Source organism: Pleuronectes platessa, chromosome 9 (genome assembly GCF_947347685.1).
Source record: "Pleuronectes platessa chromosome 9, fPlePla1.1, whole genome shotgun sequence".
In the NCBI taxonomy this organism is placed as follows: Eukaryota; Metazoa; Chordata; class Actinopteri; order Pleuronectiformes; family Pleuronectidae; genus Pleuronectes; species Pleuronectes platessa.
In genome coordinates this window covers 27337906-27358048 of record NC_070634.1, presented here as the reverse complement: position 1 = coordinate 27358048, position 20143 = coordinate 27337906, and the positions used below count along the sequence as shown (strand labels likewise).

General features: G+C 44.3%; 1 protein-coding gene across 1 annotated transcript in view; it reads left to right on the top strand.

The window, feature by feature from the left end:
• Positions 1 to 20143, top strand: part of mast2 (microtubule associated serine/threonine kinase 2) — a 116264-nt gene that overhangs the window by 52129 nt on the left and 43992 nt on the right. The window contains 1 exon segment of the mRNA XM_053429822.1: positions 8282 to 8313. Coding sequence (XP_053285797.1) covers positions 8282 to 8313 — 32 coding nt within the window.

Genomic DNA, 20143 nt, shown 5'->3' with positions numbered 1-20143 from the left:
GGGGAGGAGAGGGAGAGGAGAGGGAGAGGGCGAGAGAATGAAAGGGCGCTCGCATCCACACGGATCACATGTCACTCGTTCTCCTCGCCGCTTCCCCTCCAGGGAACCACCTCCCTCTTTAACTGTCCATCAAACTCCTTTGTCTCATTTCCTCCCTCTTTTTCACTCTCCTCCCGCCATCTAATTATGAGTCCTCCTCCTCCTCCTCCTCCTCCTCCTCCTCCTCCTCTTCTGCTCACCCTTGTTCTCCTCCTCCTCCTCCTCCTCTGCTCACCCTTGTTCTCCTCCTCCTCCTCCTCCTCCTCCTCCGCTCACCCTTGTTCTCCTCCAGTCTGATCTCATTACAGAAGAGAGAGAATCTAATGTGATTGGGATCCTTTGATATATTTTTTTCTGGCTTCAGTATTTTAACATCATTTCTCTTCCATCTCTCACTGTTCAAACTTTGTATTTGTAAAGTAGAAGTTGAAACTTGGACTGTTTCTAAAGATGGACACTTGTCTCCACTTGTCTCCACCTCTCCAGACTGAAGCTGAAATCTGTGAGACACAAACATCTTGAGCCTCAGATGTGGTTCAGAGTCTGAGCAGCAGCAATCTGAAGACAGTCAGTCTCAGCTGTCAATCAAGACGTCTTCAGCCTCTCTTTAGATCATCAGTTTGTCCATGTCCCATCTGCTAACATGGAGGAGGACGGTCTATGACCTGTGCTGCAGCCGGCCACCAGGGGGCGATGGAGATGTCATGACTTCTCTTTTGCTGAACCCTCATGTCGTCCATGTTAATATACAGTGGCTAAAAGACTGATGATGGTTCAAATATCAGAGGCCGATGAAAGAATCATGAGCGGGGATTGATTATTTTCCTGCTCTTGAGCAAGGCACCTCAGACGACTGCTTGATGGGTCACAGCTGTGTTTCTAATTTGTTTCCTCTCCGTTCGAATCAGTTGTTGGTCGATTTTTCGCTTTTTGATAGAAAATAAACTCAGATACTAGTGAAACCTTTGCTGTTTTATCCTGTGATGAACCTGGAGATTGAAGTTACACCTCAGGTGAATCGATGGAGAGAAGAAAGTTGATTCTCTGTGGCTCTCACTGTGAGGTCCTTTGGGTTTCTTCATGTTCGGGTCGATGTTGGTGTGAATCCTCTCAGCGGGAGAGAAACAGCTCGCATTGTCTCTGTTAGATCCCACACACACACACACACACACACACAAACACACACACACACACACACACACACACTCACACACACTCTCACACACTCACTTGTCAGCAGAAAGGTGCAAATTGAAGCAGTTTTGGTCTGAATGAAGCGGAGTTGACAGGCGGAGCGGTGCAGCTCGTCTGATAAGAAACTGAGTGCAGGAGCGAGGGGGGGGGCAGTCCAGAGGGATGAAGAGAAAACGACTTCATTCTTTTCCATACATATAGATCAGTCTTTTTCTGTAACACTCCTGACTTCAGGACTTCATTAGAGCAGAGACGTCTGGAATCTGGGTCACACTCGTCACTTTTTAAAAACACTCTTTGGTATGAAACAGCAGTCTGAGCCTGAGCTCACATGTTTGTGTGTTCGCTCTCAGGTGAGCAGCTGTCACTCAGGAGAGAATCCCATCATCCCATCAGGCCGTGAGCGCCGGTCGCTGTTAACACGGCGCCGCAGCTCGGGGCTTCGGCCGCCTCCTCCAGACTCAACCATCTAATCAAGTCGTCTTATTAGTCATTTTCATTTCCATTAAATTCACCTGCTCTGATTTTCTCTCCAGGCAGCGACTGTCGCTTCGTTCTCACAAACGTCCTCTGGGACATTTCCCTTTTTATCTGGAGAGCTTTACCCACAATGCTTCACTCACTGACGTGCAGTAGCTAGTAGTTTCAGGAAACCAAGATGGAGCCGAACAACATGTCAGACTCTGAGCTTCACAATGAAAACTCATAGTTGTATCACACGACCTTAATTGATTGGTAATTGGATATTGATAGACTTTGAAATATTGTGCCTCTTTTTGTCTCACATGCATAAACACACACACACACACACACACACACACACACACACACACACACACACACACACACACACACACACACACACACACACACACACACACACACAATCTGAATACACAATCCCCTGTCAGTTCAGCTCAGCAGGTTGAAACAGACACCAGACAGCTCTTTGTTTTAATTGTTGTCGCTTAGCTTGTTTCAAATCCACCTGCCAATCACAGACACACACACACACACACACACGCACACACACACACACACACACACACACAGACACACACAGCCGCTCCCTCACTGTACTATCTGCAGATAAAACCCTTTCACTGATGCGTCGCAGTTTTTCATTTGAATGAGTAAATTCCAATTAGGATTAGTGTTTTCTCTGGTGATGCTGATAGCAGCGTTAGCTCGTGATAGACAAACTGATGAGGCCAGATTACTGTCTTTTAGCTGCTGTGTGGGTCTGTGTGGGTCTGTGTGTGTTTCTTTGTGTGTGTCTCTGTGTGTGTGTGTGTGTGTGTTGCTCGTAGCTGAAGCTAATTATCAGGTTTCCTGTGCGTTGGAGGGGACGGGCACGACACACTGTCTGGATAATTGTCCACTTCTAGAAATCCGTTTGTGTGTTTGATAGAACCCACAGCTGCATGTAAGATGTCCTGCAGTGCACAGGAAGTGTGTCTGTGTGTATGTGTGTGTGTGTGTGTGTCGCTCTGACAAATGAAAAGAGCAAATGTGTAGAAACACTCCAAACCAACACTCATCTGAACTCACATAAACGGACTCAGAGGTTTTTGATTTGCCACAAAGCTGAAGATGAGATGATGGTTTCTAATCAAATGTTGTAATTCAGGTTTTTATTAGATTCATTTAATAAATTACAGCCAGAAAACCTGAAAGTTGCCAAGACGAGCAACAGAAAGCAGCCTCCATTAAGGTTGATCAAGAAGGAAAATGTATTAGTTATTATATTTCTGTAAATCACCTCATTGTCTTCACCAAAAATATTATGAATTATTAAATGAGACGAGGCAGCTCCTGTTGTTTCTCTAAAATAAAATGTAATGTTTTCCTCTGGTCAGTGTTCATAGAGTGAAGGTTTCAGTGGCTTTAGATCTGAAACAACACATTCAGTTTGAATTATAAGACGTCTTCTGCCTTTAATATTACACATTAATAGATTATATATATATAATATATTCATTATGACTGGTCTTCTTTCTTCACTTAGACGGTGACACACAAACAAACATATTCCACTGAGTGAACACAATAATTGGCTGTTAGTGGCATTAGAGGGAGAAGAGTTATATCTGCTCATTTAGAAGATTAAAAGAAAAACTAATGGATGACATCCCCCAGTGACACACACTCTCACACACACACACACACACACACACACACACACACACACACACACACACACACTCTAATGGAGATTAGTTGTGTTAATGTGTCAGTGTGTGGCCCAGGTGAAATGTGTCTGTGAGGTTACAGTGTGTTATACTGGGACACAGACACACACTCACCCACGTTGTGCACCATTAACCACACACACACACTCCATTAGAGCCTTACTGGTCCCAGTGGTCCTCTCTCTGTGCCTCGGCGTCTCTCCTGGCGCCAGTTAAACGCCGGAGGAGCTTTCATTAGGACGCCAGCAGACAATCAGCTCATTCACTTAACACGTCTTCATGTTGCTGCTGAAGGTTCAGATCAGAGGTCTCTTCACCATTAAGATGGAATTAACATTTATATTAATTATATTAATTAACACCCAGAAATTTATGGTGGCTCATATTGAGGTATATCTTTAAATTCTACTTTCACAAGGTTAGTTCTCTGACGTTTTTCGTATTTTTCTATCAGAGATGTGAACTTTGATTAGAACTCATCTCATCCTTCATGTTTCATGCTTCTCCTCGTCAGCTTGTTTTTTATTGTGGTTCAGCTTCTGTCGTTGACACGGATCATTTCCTGTGCAGATGTTTCTTCTCACAAGTCGTGTAGCTGCCTCACGAGCATAATCACTCTCAGATGTTTGATTTCAATCAGCTGCAGAAAGTGAAAGTATTAACAGATTAACTCTGACATTAAAGCTCCTTGTTGCAGGTTGAGTCTTGTGTCCCTGTGGTAAACTGTTCGTTTCTCTCTCGGTATAAAACCAACATCCAGGTGTTTTTAAATCTAATTCTGTCTTTTCTCTTCCTGTAAAAAAGACTTGACACAGTTTGACGACTCCTCCAGGATCTGAGCTTCATGTCTTGATCGTGGGAGGAAGTGGCCTCGTGGCGTCCATCTTCATTTACTGTCTTTATTTTCACATATCACGAGGAATTAAGTGTTTAACCTTTTGATGCAGGATTATATTCTTCTGTCATACATATTTAAATAACACATCAAACTGGATGTTGCATAAACCGAGAAGCTAATTACAGTAACAGATTAGCATTTCATTATTAAACCGACAGGACTTTATTTTTTCAGTCATATTTAATCCACTGGTTTAATCTGGTTACTGTGGACATTGATCTGTTGCTCTGTTCTGCACCACTGAGTTAATTCATCAGATCCTTTAACATCTCAAGTCTTTAACCTTTTCTAAGAAGGAAACTCTCCAGTTGTGCGGCTGTTTGTGTGCGTTTCACTTCTCGTGCTTCATGTTTCTGATCTGGACCCAGATGTGTGTATCATCCGGAGCTGATTGGATTCAGACTGATCACCGTCATCAGAAAGTTGATTCACTTTTCTCGTGATTTAAATCAGAGTGAAGCAGCAGAGTGACGTGTGTGAGGCTCGGTTCACGTGTTCCTGCAGTTTACACACCAAGCATCAGTGTTCATTAGTGTGAGTCTCTGCAGGCTCTGCCCTGCGTCTTGTGTGTGTGTCTGTGTGTGTGTGTGTGTGTGTCATGGTGGAGTCTCTTTGTTATCACCGTTCTCTCATCAATATTCACAGTGTTGATAATGAATTCCTGCTGCCGGCTGCTGCAGCTGTAATTGTCTCCGGTGGAGCTCGGCTTCCCTGTGTCCTCCTGTTAATTGCGTGTTTTTAGCTCAACTAAAACATGTTATTATGATTGGGCCCCTGGGTGGAGCAGCTAAATACACACACACATACACACACACTTTACATATAGACTCACACACCAACACACTCGGAGGAACACGACTCGCACAGCGCGAGGTCTGTGGTAAATGAAGCTGGAGGTTCTTCTGCCTCTGGATGAACATGTTATTATCCTCAAACTATGGTTTTTAATATGTAATCAAAAATATGAATGGTATACATTATATTAAATATTGATTGAATAATGGTCTTTGTGCTATTAGACTATTTCATCTGAGGTTTGACTCAAAGCTTCTGGAGAACTGATCCAAGGAGACTCTACTTGTCTTCAGGGGCTGAGACACAATCTGATGTGTTGATGAGCTCTGATTCAGGAAGTCTTGTAATTGTAGTAAATAACACAACGTGGACATGACCTGAAAATATAGCCAACGCATCTCTATCACCCCCTGGTGGCTGGCTGCAGTAGAGGTCATAAACCTCCTCCGTGTTAGCAGTTGGGACATGGAGCGAACTAACACAATCAAATTAGACGTTAAATAATTGTTTCTCAAAGATGATCTACAAACACTCCTTCAGAGACATCTGCTCATCCATGGCATTGGGGATATTTTAGTTTAATTTCTGGAAGTGGAGACGCGTCGTCCATCTTTATTCACAGTGGATCTAGAAGCTCTGCACCTCAGGCTCCAGAATCTTGAGACCAACAAAACCAACTTTTTTAAATGTGAATATCCTCAAGTGTGTGGAGGATGTGGTCGGCCATTGTTGTTGTTGACGTTAGCTCTGGTGTTGCTGACAGTGACGTCTATGATGTGGTTCTGTGGTGGTTCTCTAACAACCGGTTCTTAGAAGGAACCGACTGTGAAACCTGCTCTCACACCAGCTCAGGTTCCCTCAGCTCCACATCACGTCTTCTCAGGTTTACTCTGAGCTGTTAACTCTTCATCCACTCAGCCTCTCCTCTCTCACTCCGTCTCTCTAATTACATTACCCTCCCTCTCTCTCTCACTCTCTCTCCCTCTCTCCACCATAAAGCGTATTATCTACTTCTATCTTCCATCGAGAGCAAATCGCTTCAGGCTTCAGGCTCCGAGTTCTGCTCCTCACGCCACCACGGATAATTGCATCATAGCTCGTAGCTTTGTGCCTGTTTGGCTTGTTTAACACAAGTGTGTGTGTGTGCATGCGCGTGTGTGTGTGTATTAGCCATTACTGTTTTATTTTGCTCCCCCTCTTGGGTTGTTTTTGCAGGGTGGCTGTGGGGTGAACATCCTCCCTGAGGACTCAGATCACAGTTGCAACACACACACACAAACACACACACACACACACTCACACAAACACACACACTCAGTGTAATGTAATAAAGAGTCGGATGAGCGTGTGTGGGCAAACAGATGATAAGAGCATAAAGTGCTTAAACCCACTGACAGACCTCCTCTCAGCTCTCTGTGTAACTGACAGACAGGCAGACGGGTGAGTCGCCCTGAGGGGGGGAGACAAGAGGGAGGGAGGGGGGAGACAGGTCATAGGTCAAAGGTTGAGAGGTTGGTGAGAGTGGTGAAGATCAGGAGACAGTTTTAAGAGCCTGTTGATTTTTCTTCTCATTGGATGAACTGCACTGTTTTTCTGTTTGTTCGTTTCTGTCAGTTTATTATTTTGACTTTTGATTTTTTTTGTAACTTTCAATAGATTTTATTATCTATCTTATAGAATCTGTAAAGATTTACCCCCAGGAACAAAAATAGCTCTTAATAGTTTAGTAACACTTAAAATCCCCTTCAACTTATATTCTTGAAGAGTTTAGAGAAACAGTCAAACATGTCAGTTAAGAAACAGGAAACAGTTTGATTGATCTCCTCATAGTGTACACACACACACACACACACACACACACACACACACACGCACACACCTCTGTCACACTCACCCACTCACTCTTTGTTTTAACTAAACTCCATTACGGCCATTAGCATATCTGCACTGATGGATAGAAGAGACCGAGTTTATATTACTCTGATGACACAGCTTCTCCCCCCCCACCCCCACCCACACCCACACACACACACACACACACACCACCAACACTCTGTTTGTTCGATCAGATAAAATCATGTTTGGATCAGAGTCTTAAAGTTTGTTTATACACATCTAACCACCTGAACCTTTTATAATCCATCATGTGAGACCAAGTCGGTGAATTCTGAAAGTGTCTTTACTGTCGGTTCAACTGCACACGAACACAACTCTGTGACACGTTACACAGCTACAGTGAGGAGTGTGGGTGTGTGTTTGTGGGTGTGTGTTTGTGTGTGTCCTCTCTGATGGACACTGATGAAGGTGTTAACGATGTTTTTCAAAGTAAAACCAGCTGTTGACCTACTTTGGGATCCTGGCAACAGAAGGTTTCAGCATCCACCTACCTTACCTACACACACACACACACACACACACACACACACACACACACACACACACACACACACACACACACACTGATTAGTACTCTTGGCCAGATGGGGCTCTCCAGGCAGGTTGTAATGTCAGTGATCTGTTTACCTGTCAGAGTCGGGGGGGGGGGGGGGTCACAGATATGAAGTCTGTGGTTATAACATTTTAGAATTTTATAATAAAAGCATCTTAAAGTTCCCTGATACGTTGATTCACACGTTTAATGTGAAAAGTGTTGGTTCCTCCTCATTAGTCTTCAGCGGCTGTTAATGAATGAGTCTGAATCACTGAGCTCATGATGATCACAGTGACACTCCACTGCCCCTCTGTGGCGGCTTGTGGGCGGTGCAGCTTCAGGCACAAAGGAACATCATGTTTTCATTCAGGATCTTTGTCTGATGAATCCAGACGCTGTGTGTTCACGTCCCTCAGACTCACCTTCAGGTTCCTGGGCTGGTCACAGCTCAACGTGTGGAGATGAGACTCACACTGAGGATCTGTGGAGGTCGTGAAATTAATTAAATTAATATCACGAGTGCTGTAACGTGCTCATTACTTTATAAACTGTTCATAATTTTATTCAGTCCACAAACTGCTCATTAATACTGATAATATTAGAGCCTGATCAGAGGACACTGTGAACCTCTCTGAGACTCTATTGGCACCTGAACATTATAACATTCCACACAATAAGAAATCTTAATAACATGTTATTATAATCTATGTTTTCCTGTGTTGTCTCTTCCAGAAGGAGCTGAGTCTTCCCAGAAGAGGCAGCTTGTAAGTACCGTCCTCTCTCTGCTTCCTTCTGTTTGAACCTGGAACGTTTTCAAGGTGAACTGCAATGAACCCAACAGAGAAACACAATCAGGTCGAATACAAGAGGTGGAAGCTCCGGTTGTGTGAGTCTGTGTGTGGTGTGTAGATTATAGCAAGAGGTAACGTGTGCGTGTGTGTTTGTGGGTGTGTGTGTGCGTGTTTTGTCTCTGCTGTTAATATGACATCAGGTAAAAAGCTTCCAGTAAAAGGTTAAAGGACAAAGTTCATAGGCCACTGAGTTCTTCTGTGTGTGTCTGTGTGTCTGTGTGTGTGTGTGTGTGTGTGTGTGTGTGTGTGTGTGTGTGTGTGTGTGTGTGTGTGTGTGTGTGTGTGTGTGTGTGTGTGTGTGTGTGTGTGTGTGTGTGTGTGTGTGTAACAGAACAGCTGAGCATCCCACTGTTGATGGACGCAGGTCTATTTTTAGTGTTCAGCTCCCGGCTGCTGATTTATTGTCTCTGAACGTTCAGGATGTTTGGACACAGACGTGTCGGTGCTGCAGGTCTGTGAGTGTTTGGTGAAAGTCTGGAGTTCGGTGAATCGTGGTGTCATCACTGGCTCGGTGTTTCCCTGAGTCGGCCCTGTAGCCCCCCCGCAGCGGAGGTCACATGAGGTGCACCAGCAGACAGACACACACACACCACAGGTTTCAGATATCAGACAGTTTCATTTCACCTCAACAATGTTTCACGGAGCAGGAACCATGTGAATCAAATCTCTTCCTGGTTTTGATCATATCCAGATTTACAGTTTTTAACTGAACTGAAAGACACTAATATAAAGTAGACGACATGACGGCTTCTAAAGATGTAGCTCAAACATCTGGATGTGGTGATTGGCTGCAGTAGAGATCATAAACTCCTCCTCCTCCATGTTAGCAGACGGGACAAATTACAACTTTAAATAAACATTTGTCAAAGATGTTTGTGTCATTTCAGGTCGTTCTGATCTCACTGATGTTTGTTCAAGAGTTCAAATTCTGTTTCAATTAGTTATTTGATGATATAAAAATGATTTTCAATGTAGAATAATGAAGTGAAATGTTGTTTTACACTTTCAAAAAGTTTCAGTGAAAATCAGCAGTTTTTTTATTTCCTCTCTGAAGTTTGCTGTGTCTTCTTCAGAATCTTAAATCGCTGGAGAACCACAGACATAAAAATAGAAAATAAAAATAAATAATAAAAGTATGAATCTGTGGCTGTGTAGCTGCAAACGGCCAATAAAAACTTTTATATCTCCCAAATCTGCTGTTTTCTGTTTGAAGACACAGCTGCATCACAGGCCTGTGTGTGTGTGTTTGTGTGTATGTGAGTATATATAAATGTGTGTTTGTATAATGCCCTTATGGCTCCGCTCAGAAGCAACGAGTTCTCTGAGTCGACTGCAGTCGGTGGCGTCTGGTTCTGATGAGCGCTGACCCAGCTCCTTTTAACACACACAACTCTGACACACTGTGTATTTGTGAGTGTGTGTGTGTGATCGTTTGATTGATTGATTGATTGATTGATTGATTGATTGATTGATTGATTGTCGATTCTCAGACAGAGAGTCGCTCTATCACTGTTTTGGTGTCTTCATTTTCTCTTAACCTTGTCTGTTGCGCACACGTTAAAACACACACACACACACACACACGCGCACACACACACACACACACACACACACACACACACACACACACACACACACACAGATCCAGATTGATGCCTAATGACATCTCATGTCTTGTGGCTGCTCCTGCGTCACTCCAGTAATAACTCAACAAATAACAAATTAACTGTGTGTGGCTGTGTGTGTGTGTGTCACAGAGCATTGTGTGTGATCTTGGACATTGGTTATGAATTAGCGATCAGGCATGTGAGCTGCATTTAGCCGGTCGGGGTCAGCGGTGGTCCCCGGTGTTCTGGGAAGACGACAACAGAGTGAGGACAGCTGCACTTTCTACTCTGTCTCGTAACATGAGGACAATCGTGTCCCGTGTCCCACAGAGGCTGAGGGCTTTTATCTTTATGGTTTTAATGTTCCATCAACGCTCGAACATTTCAAAGGAATAAAATCTGGACGAGGAGTAAACTGTTTATCACCTTTATTTTTAGCTTCAGCTTCAGGTCTCATGTTTCCTGCTGCAGCCGGATCTCAAGCAGGAGGATTCACGGCCCACTCAGAGGAATAAAAACTACTTTAATGAAAAAAGAAATTGTCTTTTGAAAATACGAGGTGATTCAAATGTTAAAAAAGTTATTGAAATAGTAATTTTGAAAGTAAAACAAAAGTAATTTTATGTCAAAACTCGTAAAACAAGATGGGACACAAATATATGCAAATAGATTAATCTCAATTTTAAGTTATTAAGGTAATTTCTTGATAAAAAAATCATAAAAAGCTTTGACTAAATAAATAAAATCAAAATCTATAAAATTAATAAACAGAACGATGCGAAGAAAGTTTAATCGAACTTTGAAATCAACTTTTCTTTTGATTTTAATTAAAGCTGATAATTATGAAGATCAACAGCGACTTCGTAAAAAGCATAATAAGAGCCAACACAGTGAGAATCTTTATATACACTCATGTGGATGAAGGAGAGAAGCTCCCCCTGCTCCTCCCTCCCTGTGACGACCCTCTGAGCTCCTGGAGGATCAGTCCCTCGTCCACAGCCGACTCCCACGAGCTGAAGGGGATTAACTGACCCACTGGACCCAGGGACGGCTCCCTGCTCCTGGGCACATGCAGACCGGAGCGTCCCTCTGGTGGATGTGAGACGAGTGTGAAGGGAAACATCATGAGACAGATCTGAACTCAACGTCCTCTCTGAGTTTCAGCTACGTTTTTGTTTTTGTTTTTGAACCTTTGGATTATTCCAAGGAAGAAGAACTGAGGAGGAGGGAATCCCAAGAGAGAGGAGGAGAAACTCTGCTCACAGACGTGTGTGTTTGTGTGTGTGTGTGTGTTTGTTTGTGTGTGTGTTTTGAGGCAGTGTGTTAGTCTGTGACTCAGCAAGTGGCTCGCTGGTGAAGGAACACTCTACCCCAGATACCTCACATTACTGAGTGTGTGTCTGTGTGTGTCTGTGTGTGTGTGTGTGTGCGTGTGTGCGTGTGTGTGTGTGTGTGTGTGGAGATAAGGCAGGTGCTGACCTAACACACACACACACACACACACACACACACCCACACGCTCACGCTCACGCTCTGGTCATTCCTGTATATTTAAAGTGTTGCCAGTGGAGGCCTGAGCTCAGCGTTGTGGTCGGGGGGGAGCAGCTCCAGCATGTGTGTGACGGACACCCGATGCAGAGTGTTGGATTATTAAAGATTACAGCTGAGCCTTTTGTCCCGGGACACGATGATGAAGAGGAGGAAGGAGCGAGCAGGAGCCCCACACCTCCGCCTCCAGTAAGAGACTGTGTGTGTTTGTGTGAGACGCAGTAGATCAGATTCATATATAGGCAGCCAGTTGTGTATTTATCTTTCTAAAGTATCTTCACATGACTGATCCTATAACAACAACTTCAAACATCCTGAATCACACAAACAAAGAAGAAGAGAGAGTGCATCTTTGCCCTTCTGGCTGCTGAACACTTGTCTGCTGCCCCCTGCTGGTGGTTTGACAGAGAGTCAGTGAGTTGAGGGTTTGAGTGAGAAGAAGATGACTGAGAGCAGATCAAACAGAAACATCACATGATCACTTCCTCTGACACAGGAAGTAGATAAGTTACGTCTCAGGCAGGTTCAGCTGCAGGGGACTGATGTGATTCAGCAGGACTTTGCTCTAAAGACTCTAATCTGTCTCACTCCTCTTTATTCATCCACACTCTGTTAACTGGGACGATCTCAACATGATTCTATCGTTATCAATCTTCAAAAACAGACTTTATTCTGCAGTTTAAAAACATTCAATAGTCTTTAGATCTTCATGAAAATGGCTAAAAACAATATTGACTTATATTAGAATTCTTTTGTTGACTTATGTATTTACATTCCTTCTTATCAGTTGAAATTAAACGTTTCTCCAGATAGTAGTAGTATTTGGTGAAGGAGCTAAATGGCCCCGGATGGACCTGGAAACACTTCATACTGAACATGTAGCCCACGTCCTCCCAGCAGGGGGTCTCACCTGTTCTGTCCCACCCAGCGGGGGGGGGGGGGGGGGGGGGAAGAGAGAGACATGGAGACCACCACCCATACGTCCTGTAGGTCAGTGGCAGCTGAACGCTGCAGAGGCAGATCTCCATCAGATCTTTGTCTGAGCTCACACTTTGATTCTTATCCACGTGAGTTTAGTGGTTGAGTTGTTATTGTTGGACTCCGATCCCTCAGTGTCCATACGACTGGATCCTGTGGTTGAGCTCTGTGAAGCTGCTCCAGTACCCCCCCCCCCCCCCGCTGTGAGCGGACATCAGGCCGGCAGGCAGTGAGGATCAGCAGGTTGAGTCTGGCATCGAGAGCCGGAGCTTAACAGACAATACGACTCAGTTCTCTGAGCTTCTGTCCAACAGTGAAATGAAGCATCACAGAACTGAAGCCTGTTAAAGATCAGTGAGGTCGAGGTCACTCAGCCAGGAAAGTTCAAATCCTCCTGATAAGAGATTTAGTAACTTTTAAATGTAAATCTGTAACATGTGAAGTGTGTGTTTCTGAGGCTCCAAATAACTTCTGTTTCATGTTTGATAATTCAAACATATTCATTAGGGGATATTTATTCAACCAATCATTTAACTTAAACTGTTAAACATGTGCATGAAAACGCAAATGTGTGATTTTAATATTATATTTATACGTCTGAGAAGAAAAACACTGGAGGAAAGTTTAACAAGAGTTTTTATTTAAATAGTCGAGCGCACACACACACACACACACACACACACACACACACAGTTCTCGTCACACATCCCTCTACCCTCGCCCTCTGCTCTTCATCCTTTCTTCCTCTCCCTCCTCTTCCTCCTCTTTTGGCAGAATCTGGTCGCCGGCTCAGCTGCGTTGCCACGGCAGCAGCAGCCTCCTCCAGCACCTGCTGTCGCCCCCCCCCTTTCATCCCTCTGCCGCTCAGGCGCCCATCATCTTCCTCTCTCCCTCCTCTTCCTCCTCTCCCTCCCTCTGCTCCTCTGACGGCCCTCTGTCAGCCCCTGTTCACCAGCGAGGAAACCCCTTCCTCTGGAGGTAAGGCTCTGGCTGTGTGACCCCCCCCCCCCCCCTCACCTCTGATAACAAACCTGTCTGCTTGTGTGTTGTTGTGTTTAGTTGTGTGTTGTTGTGTGTTTGCCTCCATTAGCCACTTTCCTGACCCTCAGTTTTCTAGTGTTTGTGTGAAGTACAACATTCCTCATGTGGACGAAGCAGCAAACAACTGAGCTGCGTTTGTCTGATGAAACTAAAAAGACACAACTGACCTGTTCCGGCTGCTTTGATGGAGGAAGTGAGTTTCTTTAGAAACTGGTTCAAACTTGTTCCCTTTGCTAAGGAAACAATTTCCCTAAGAGCTCATTTATGTTGAGTGTGAGATTAACACACAGGTTGTGACCCTCTGTCCGTTCTGTGTTTGTTGTGCGTCGTCTGAAAGCTGCGGATACTGATGAAGCAAACACAAAGAAGCAGAACCATCAGAAAACAAGATTATCAATTACCTTTGTAATTTATTTTAATTTAACCAGACCTAAATTTAGAGCCTGAGTCATCTGGTCGAGCTGTGAGAGAAGATCCTGAAAGATTCCTGTGAAATGTGAAATCATGAATCTGACTCAAAACATAAAGAGCCAGCAGCCGGGGGGGGGGGGGGGGTGAGGAAATCACTGATAGGATTCAGGACAGAGACAAACATCTGGTGATAAACATCTGTAAACTGATCAGAGAGAGAGAGAGACAGAGAGAGAGAGAGAGCAGGAAAGAGCATCAGAGAGGGAGGGAGGGAGACACTGCTGAGCGGAGAGAGAGGATCAGAGGGAGAGAGGGAGCGAGAGAGAGGGAGGGTTCATACACACACAAACAGACACAAACAGACACACACTCTGATGTGACAGCCGTAGGGCCGGGCAGCCGGCGTCTGTTTGTAGAGCGGCGCCTCGCAGAGCGATGGTCGAGTGTTAGCGTGAGCGTTAGCGTGAGCGTTAGCATGTCTGACTCCTTCTGGACGGTGCTCTCCAATTTCTCGCTTCCTGAGAGAAACATGCTGCGTCGCTCCAAGAGGTAACGACTCCTCCTCGTTCTCTCTCTTCTTCATCATCCCTCCGCTCACCTGCATTCCTCCTCCTGCCTTTACTTCTTTCTTTCACTGCGACACATTTTCCTTCCTCTTTTCTCCTCCTCCTCCTCTTCCTCCTTCCTGCATGTTGTTGATGCTCAGCAGGAATTTCTCATGAAGGTCATCGAAATAGATTTGTCTTTTGATGGATAAACAGGTCACTGTGCGTGTCTGTGTGTGTCTGATTGTGTGTGTCTGACTGTGTGTGTGACTGTGTGTGTGTGGCTGTCATGTACAGCACTGCTGGTATGTGTGCAGTGTGTGTTCTTTCTTTATCAGATTTCATCAGTGTGCGTATTATCTGCGTCTTTGTGATGCAAGTGAAGCTTTCAAGGGAAAATCTGACGTCCGAGCAGATTTCACCATTTGTTATCATTTCTGTGTCTCTCTCCGTTCGTTCCCTCAGTTGACCTCTGCTCCTCTTCCTCACCTCCTCCTCCCCTCATCCTCTCCTCTTCCTCCTTTTCCTCCTCTCATCCTCCCCTCTCCTCTTCTTCTACTCTTCCTCCTCTCCTCTTCCTCTTCTCCTCCTCTCCTCTTCATCTCTTCCTCCTCTCCTCTCCTCTCTCTATTTTCTTCATCCCCTCTTCCTCACCTCCTCCTTTCCTCTTCCTGCCCTCTTCCTCTCCTCTTCCTCCCCTCTCTCTCCTCTCTGTTCAGCCAGAAGTGACTTCTCCTCCATGAAAGGGAGGATGAGGCAGATCTGTACTTCTCACTTTGAAGCAGCAATTTTCTTCCTCCTCCCTGTAATAACAGTAGCTGCCACACACACACACACACACACACACACACACACACACACACACACACACACACACACACTCAGGGACACACTCCTGTGCTCCGTGCCATCGCCCCCTGTTGTGTGTGATTGTCTCTGCAGTGTTTTTAAAAGGGGCTTGTGAAGTGAGACAGGATTGTCGCCTGCGTAGCAACAGGCTCGGACACTTTGTGTTTGGATGAAATCTGCTCGTGTGGATCCGGAGTCAACACTCGACCGATTCATCGCTCGCACACAAACACTCTGAAGAGTCGAGTCTTTATTTTCAACACAACATAACAACACACACAAATCCTTCATCGTCCTGATGATCCTTTTCTGAATCAAGAAATGTCAGACAGAGTTCTTGACATTCGACCTTTAAACCTCTTCTTGTGCAAAGTATATATATTTTAATATATTGTGTGTTTTGTTATTGTTGTGTCCTCCATTTAGTAAAAGACAAGGTCACAGCATCACATGCACTGACCTTTATTTAGATGAAGACACAATTTTACTGTCTGACGGACAAGAGTTTGATTTGATTGATAGAAAATGATTAAATTAATTTACACAAAGTCATTACACAACTAAATGCCTAACACCTTATTAAACCAACTCTTAACATTCAAACAGACCTTTAAAAAAGGTCCTCACAGATACATAAGTACAAGTACACACACACACACACACACACACACACATTCACACACACTGTTGTCACATTGATTTCCTGTCCAGACTTTAACCTGCAGACCAACATTATTGAATGGACTTTAGGAAATGAGTTTAGCTGTAGATCTTATCCACCTAAGCTCACCTGCTATCTGATGTGTGTGTGTGTGTGTGTGTGTTCGAGTGTGTGTGTTTGTGTATGTTTCATTGTGTTTAGCTGAACGCCCACACATCTGTTTGCTCATCTGTCTTTATCTCTGCTGTCGGCTCCGTGTCAGTCGACTTCTTTCTCTTATGAGAGTTCAGTCTCTAGCTGTTTACACAGTTTTTCATATTAGAGTTAAAACACGAGTAAATCCACACGTTCACAAAGTGAAACACACCAGAGCTGCAGTTCAACAACAGGATGACACACTGTTTCTCCAGGTTCCTGCACGTTAACATGACAGTGTCATTGTGTTAACTCTTAATACTGCACAACACACAACAGCTCTGTGATGAGGCTCAAGTCTGTGTAACTGTGGCAAATATTAGAAACTGGACACAAATGATAAAGCTCATAGCAGCAGGTCCCTGGTTTGAATCCCGACCGGCCGACCAATCCAACGATATCCTTCACTGCAGCTACCAAAATAAAGGCATGGGAAAGCCCCGATAATAATAATGATTATTATCAATTATTATGTTAACAAGAAAAAGCACATGAAGCTGTTTTTATTTAAACTTAACTTTTAAAACATAACACAAAAAATAATTGTCTCATCACAATGTGATTTCAGTAACAGTGTCTTGGTTATATTATTATTATTATTATTATTATATTTAAATTGTTCAACATTAAGGGAAACATGTTAAAGCTTGAGTCGGGACAGGTTAGCCTAGCTTAGCATTAAGAGTGGAAACGGGGGGAAACAGCTAGCGTGGCTCGGTCCGAGTCATTAGTTCACACATCTGAGCTGCGTCCTGATTCTGGAGACGTCTTCGTGAGCCGGACTGGAAGAAGACGTCTGAGGACGATTTCCTGTCCCGCTCTGCTGTTGCGTCATTTGAGCGTCTGAACTCACTGCTCAGCCATCCAGATAGCTAGCTTCTCATCTTCATCATCAGTGCACAATGAATCCTCCTCCTCCTCCTCCTCCTCCTCCTCCTCCTTCTACTCTTCCTCCTCCTCCTCCTGTTGGATCCTTTGCTGCTCAGGAACAGGGAGGAAATTACATTTCTTCAAAAACAGCTTCTGTTAGTGAAAGAAATTAAACTGAGCAGAACTGTTGTCTGAGCTTTTATCTGACTGCTGCTTTGATGGTGGCAAGAGGCTTTACACACACACACACACAGACACACACACACAGTTATATTGCCTTCAGTCATCTCTGGACCCAAAGTGCCTGCAGGAGAAAGTTCCCTCAGAGAATCTGAGTCCTCGGTCGTCTTCTGTCTCCAAACCGACTCTGAGTCTTTCAGGAGCTGATGGATCCTGATCACTGGTTTTATCTGATCGCTCCAGTCGCTCGGCTGCTTCTCTAGTTTCACTGCAGCTCTGTCACGTCCTGTTTTCCCTCTGCAGACGTTTGACAGTTGTGTTTGGTGTTTGTCTCAGATGTAAAATGTATATTCATGAGACGTCCATGAGGTTTTGTTCATCAGCTGCTCAACAGCAGCCGAGTGAGAGACTAACCTGCACAAACTAAAGCATCAGTTCAGTGGGAATGATTCTTCTTATTATAATAAAACACAGCATTACCCCTCACTCGGCTTTATTTACACCATCAGAGCAACTGAGCAGATTTCTACTTAACGTCCCATTCACGCTCCTGCTCCCCAGAGGAAGAACCCTTTAACATCTGGTCCTGCAGCGTCTGTGACATTTACTGCTCCTCTGAGGATGAACCCTTTTGCTCTGAATGAGCCACTGACCTTTACTCCAAAGCAGAACAAATAGTGTGTCTGTCGCTACCGGCAGAGAGACACACCTGCAGACACACACTCACACTTCTGTGTTTCTGTCTCTTCACAGTTTAATATTCCCATAATACACCTCTTCATGCGTTTGTGTGTGTGTGTGTGTGTGTGTGCAACTTTTTTACGAGTTCACACAAAGTGCACGATTCCATCACACTTCCCTGGAAAATTGAAAAAAGCGTAAATGGCACTAGAATGTGTGCGCATGTGTGTGTCTGTAAATGTGTGTGTGTCTGTCTGTGTGTACGTAAGTTGAATAAATTTCATGAGCACACATCACTGCATATCCCACATGGCAGCTCATCCTTCACACAGATGTGCGTGTGTGTGTGTGTGTGTTTGTGTGTCTGTGTGTGTGTGTGTGTGTGTTTGTGTGTCTGTGTGTGTGTGTTTTGACCACATGCTGTGCTCAAACTGCTGATGCTGCACATCTCAACAGATGGCAGGAGACACACACACACAGCATGTCATATCTACATGCACTAATTATTCATCAAATGGGTTTGAAACAAGCTGCCGATAAATCAAACACCTCATAATCTCTTACAGGTTTTAATGTTCTTTCCTCTGAGCTTCTGAAACAACTCTCTGGTCTCAAGGTGACACCTGGTCCTCACAGAGATGAACCATCAGAGAACATAACCAGAAAATCAACCAATGAGATGAGAGACGCAGCACTGATCATTTTACCGTCGCAAATCGTGTCTTTAGTCACTGATCCAGGATCCAGACGGGTTCAGCCTCTCGGAAAAACTTAATTACAGGCAGCATATGTGATGAGCTAATTAACACACAACCACACACACAGACTCACACACACACACACACACCTGCCAGCGCTGCCAGAACTGTCAGAAATTTCAAACCCTCAAAATCTAAAGAAAAAGACATTGGCTTATATCTCTGCAGTTTCCTGTCTGTACAACAGAAGATGATTTCATAATCTGTGTGAATCTTTCTTGATAATAAAACTCTATTTATTTATAAATATTTAAAAACATGCCATGATTAAACTGTAAAATACAAAACCTCCATTACATTTCTTTCTCATCGGGAGACAACAGAGCTGCCTGCAGATTACAGAGCGGTGTCCTCATCAGCACAGAAACGAGGACAATCAGTGGTGCGTTAAACTGGGAACAGGAGAGGACCCACAATGGATCCCTGAGGAACTCCATTAAAGATAACGATGGCATCTTTCTCAACTCGCAACCATATTCCACCGAGTGTTTTATTGTGAGACGTGTGACTTTAGAAACACTTCATCGCTGTGAAGCCGGAGCCTCATCACGGCGCCGGTCCCAGCTGTAATTTCCTCACAGTGTAACGAGCCTCGCCTCGCCCCCCCCCCCCCCCCCCCTCATCACGCTCACGCTCGATTCAGAGCGACTGACAAAGAGGAGAAAAGCTGGGAGCTCCACCTGTGGATGTGTGAAGCCCTGAGGTGTGAAGACTGTCTCCTCATTTCCTCCTGTCTTCTGTCTGGGGACGATGTCACAGCTTAAAGCAGATTGTTCTTTTCTCTGCAAGCTTTTTTTGTGCAGCAGCGTGCACACACAAACACACACACACACACACACACTCACAGACAACACATCTCAGCTCAGTGGGGATCTGAACTCAAACCATTTCACTGCAGGATCCACCTGGTAATGTCTCTTCCTCCATTAGAGAAGGAGCCTGAATTGACAGGATAGATAAAAAACAACAATCTATCCAGGAGCATCACGTTCCTCTAAGAAACCAGGAAACTCAGAGAGAACAAACCTGCATCGAGGCAAACGCCCTGTCTACCAGGGTAAAGACTTTGATTTGTTTAATTCCTGGTGATTAGCATTAATCCTGCAAAAAAAAAGAAAAAGATAATCTCCTTAGTGGTGTTGATAAAGATTCTTTGAGTTTCCAAAGCGGATTAAAATCATTTAGTTGTATTAACATATTAATGCATATTCCACTTGAAGATCTGTAGCTGTGTCCCAGTCAGGACGTGTCCTCATAGACATGAGACAGTCTGGAGGCCCCGCCCTTACTGCTGTCGCCTAGCCACAGAGCTAGTTGTACTGCCCCTTTGTTTTTTAGCATTGTGTACTATTAGCTGTTCAGTGTATTTGGTACATTGTGTATTGTGTATTTGGTACATTGTGATACTTCAAATTACCA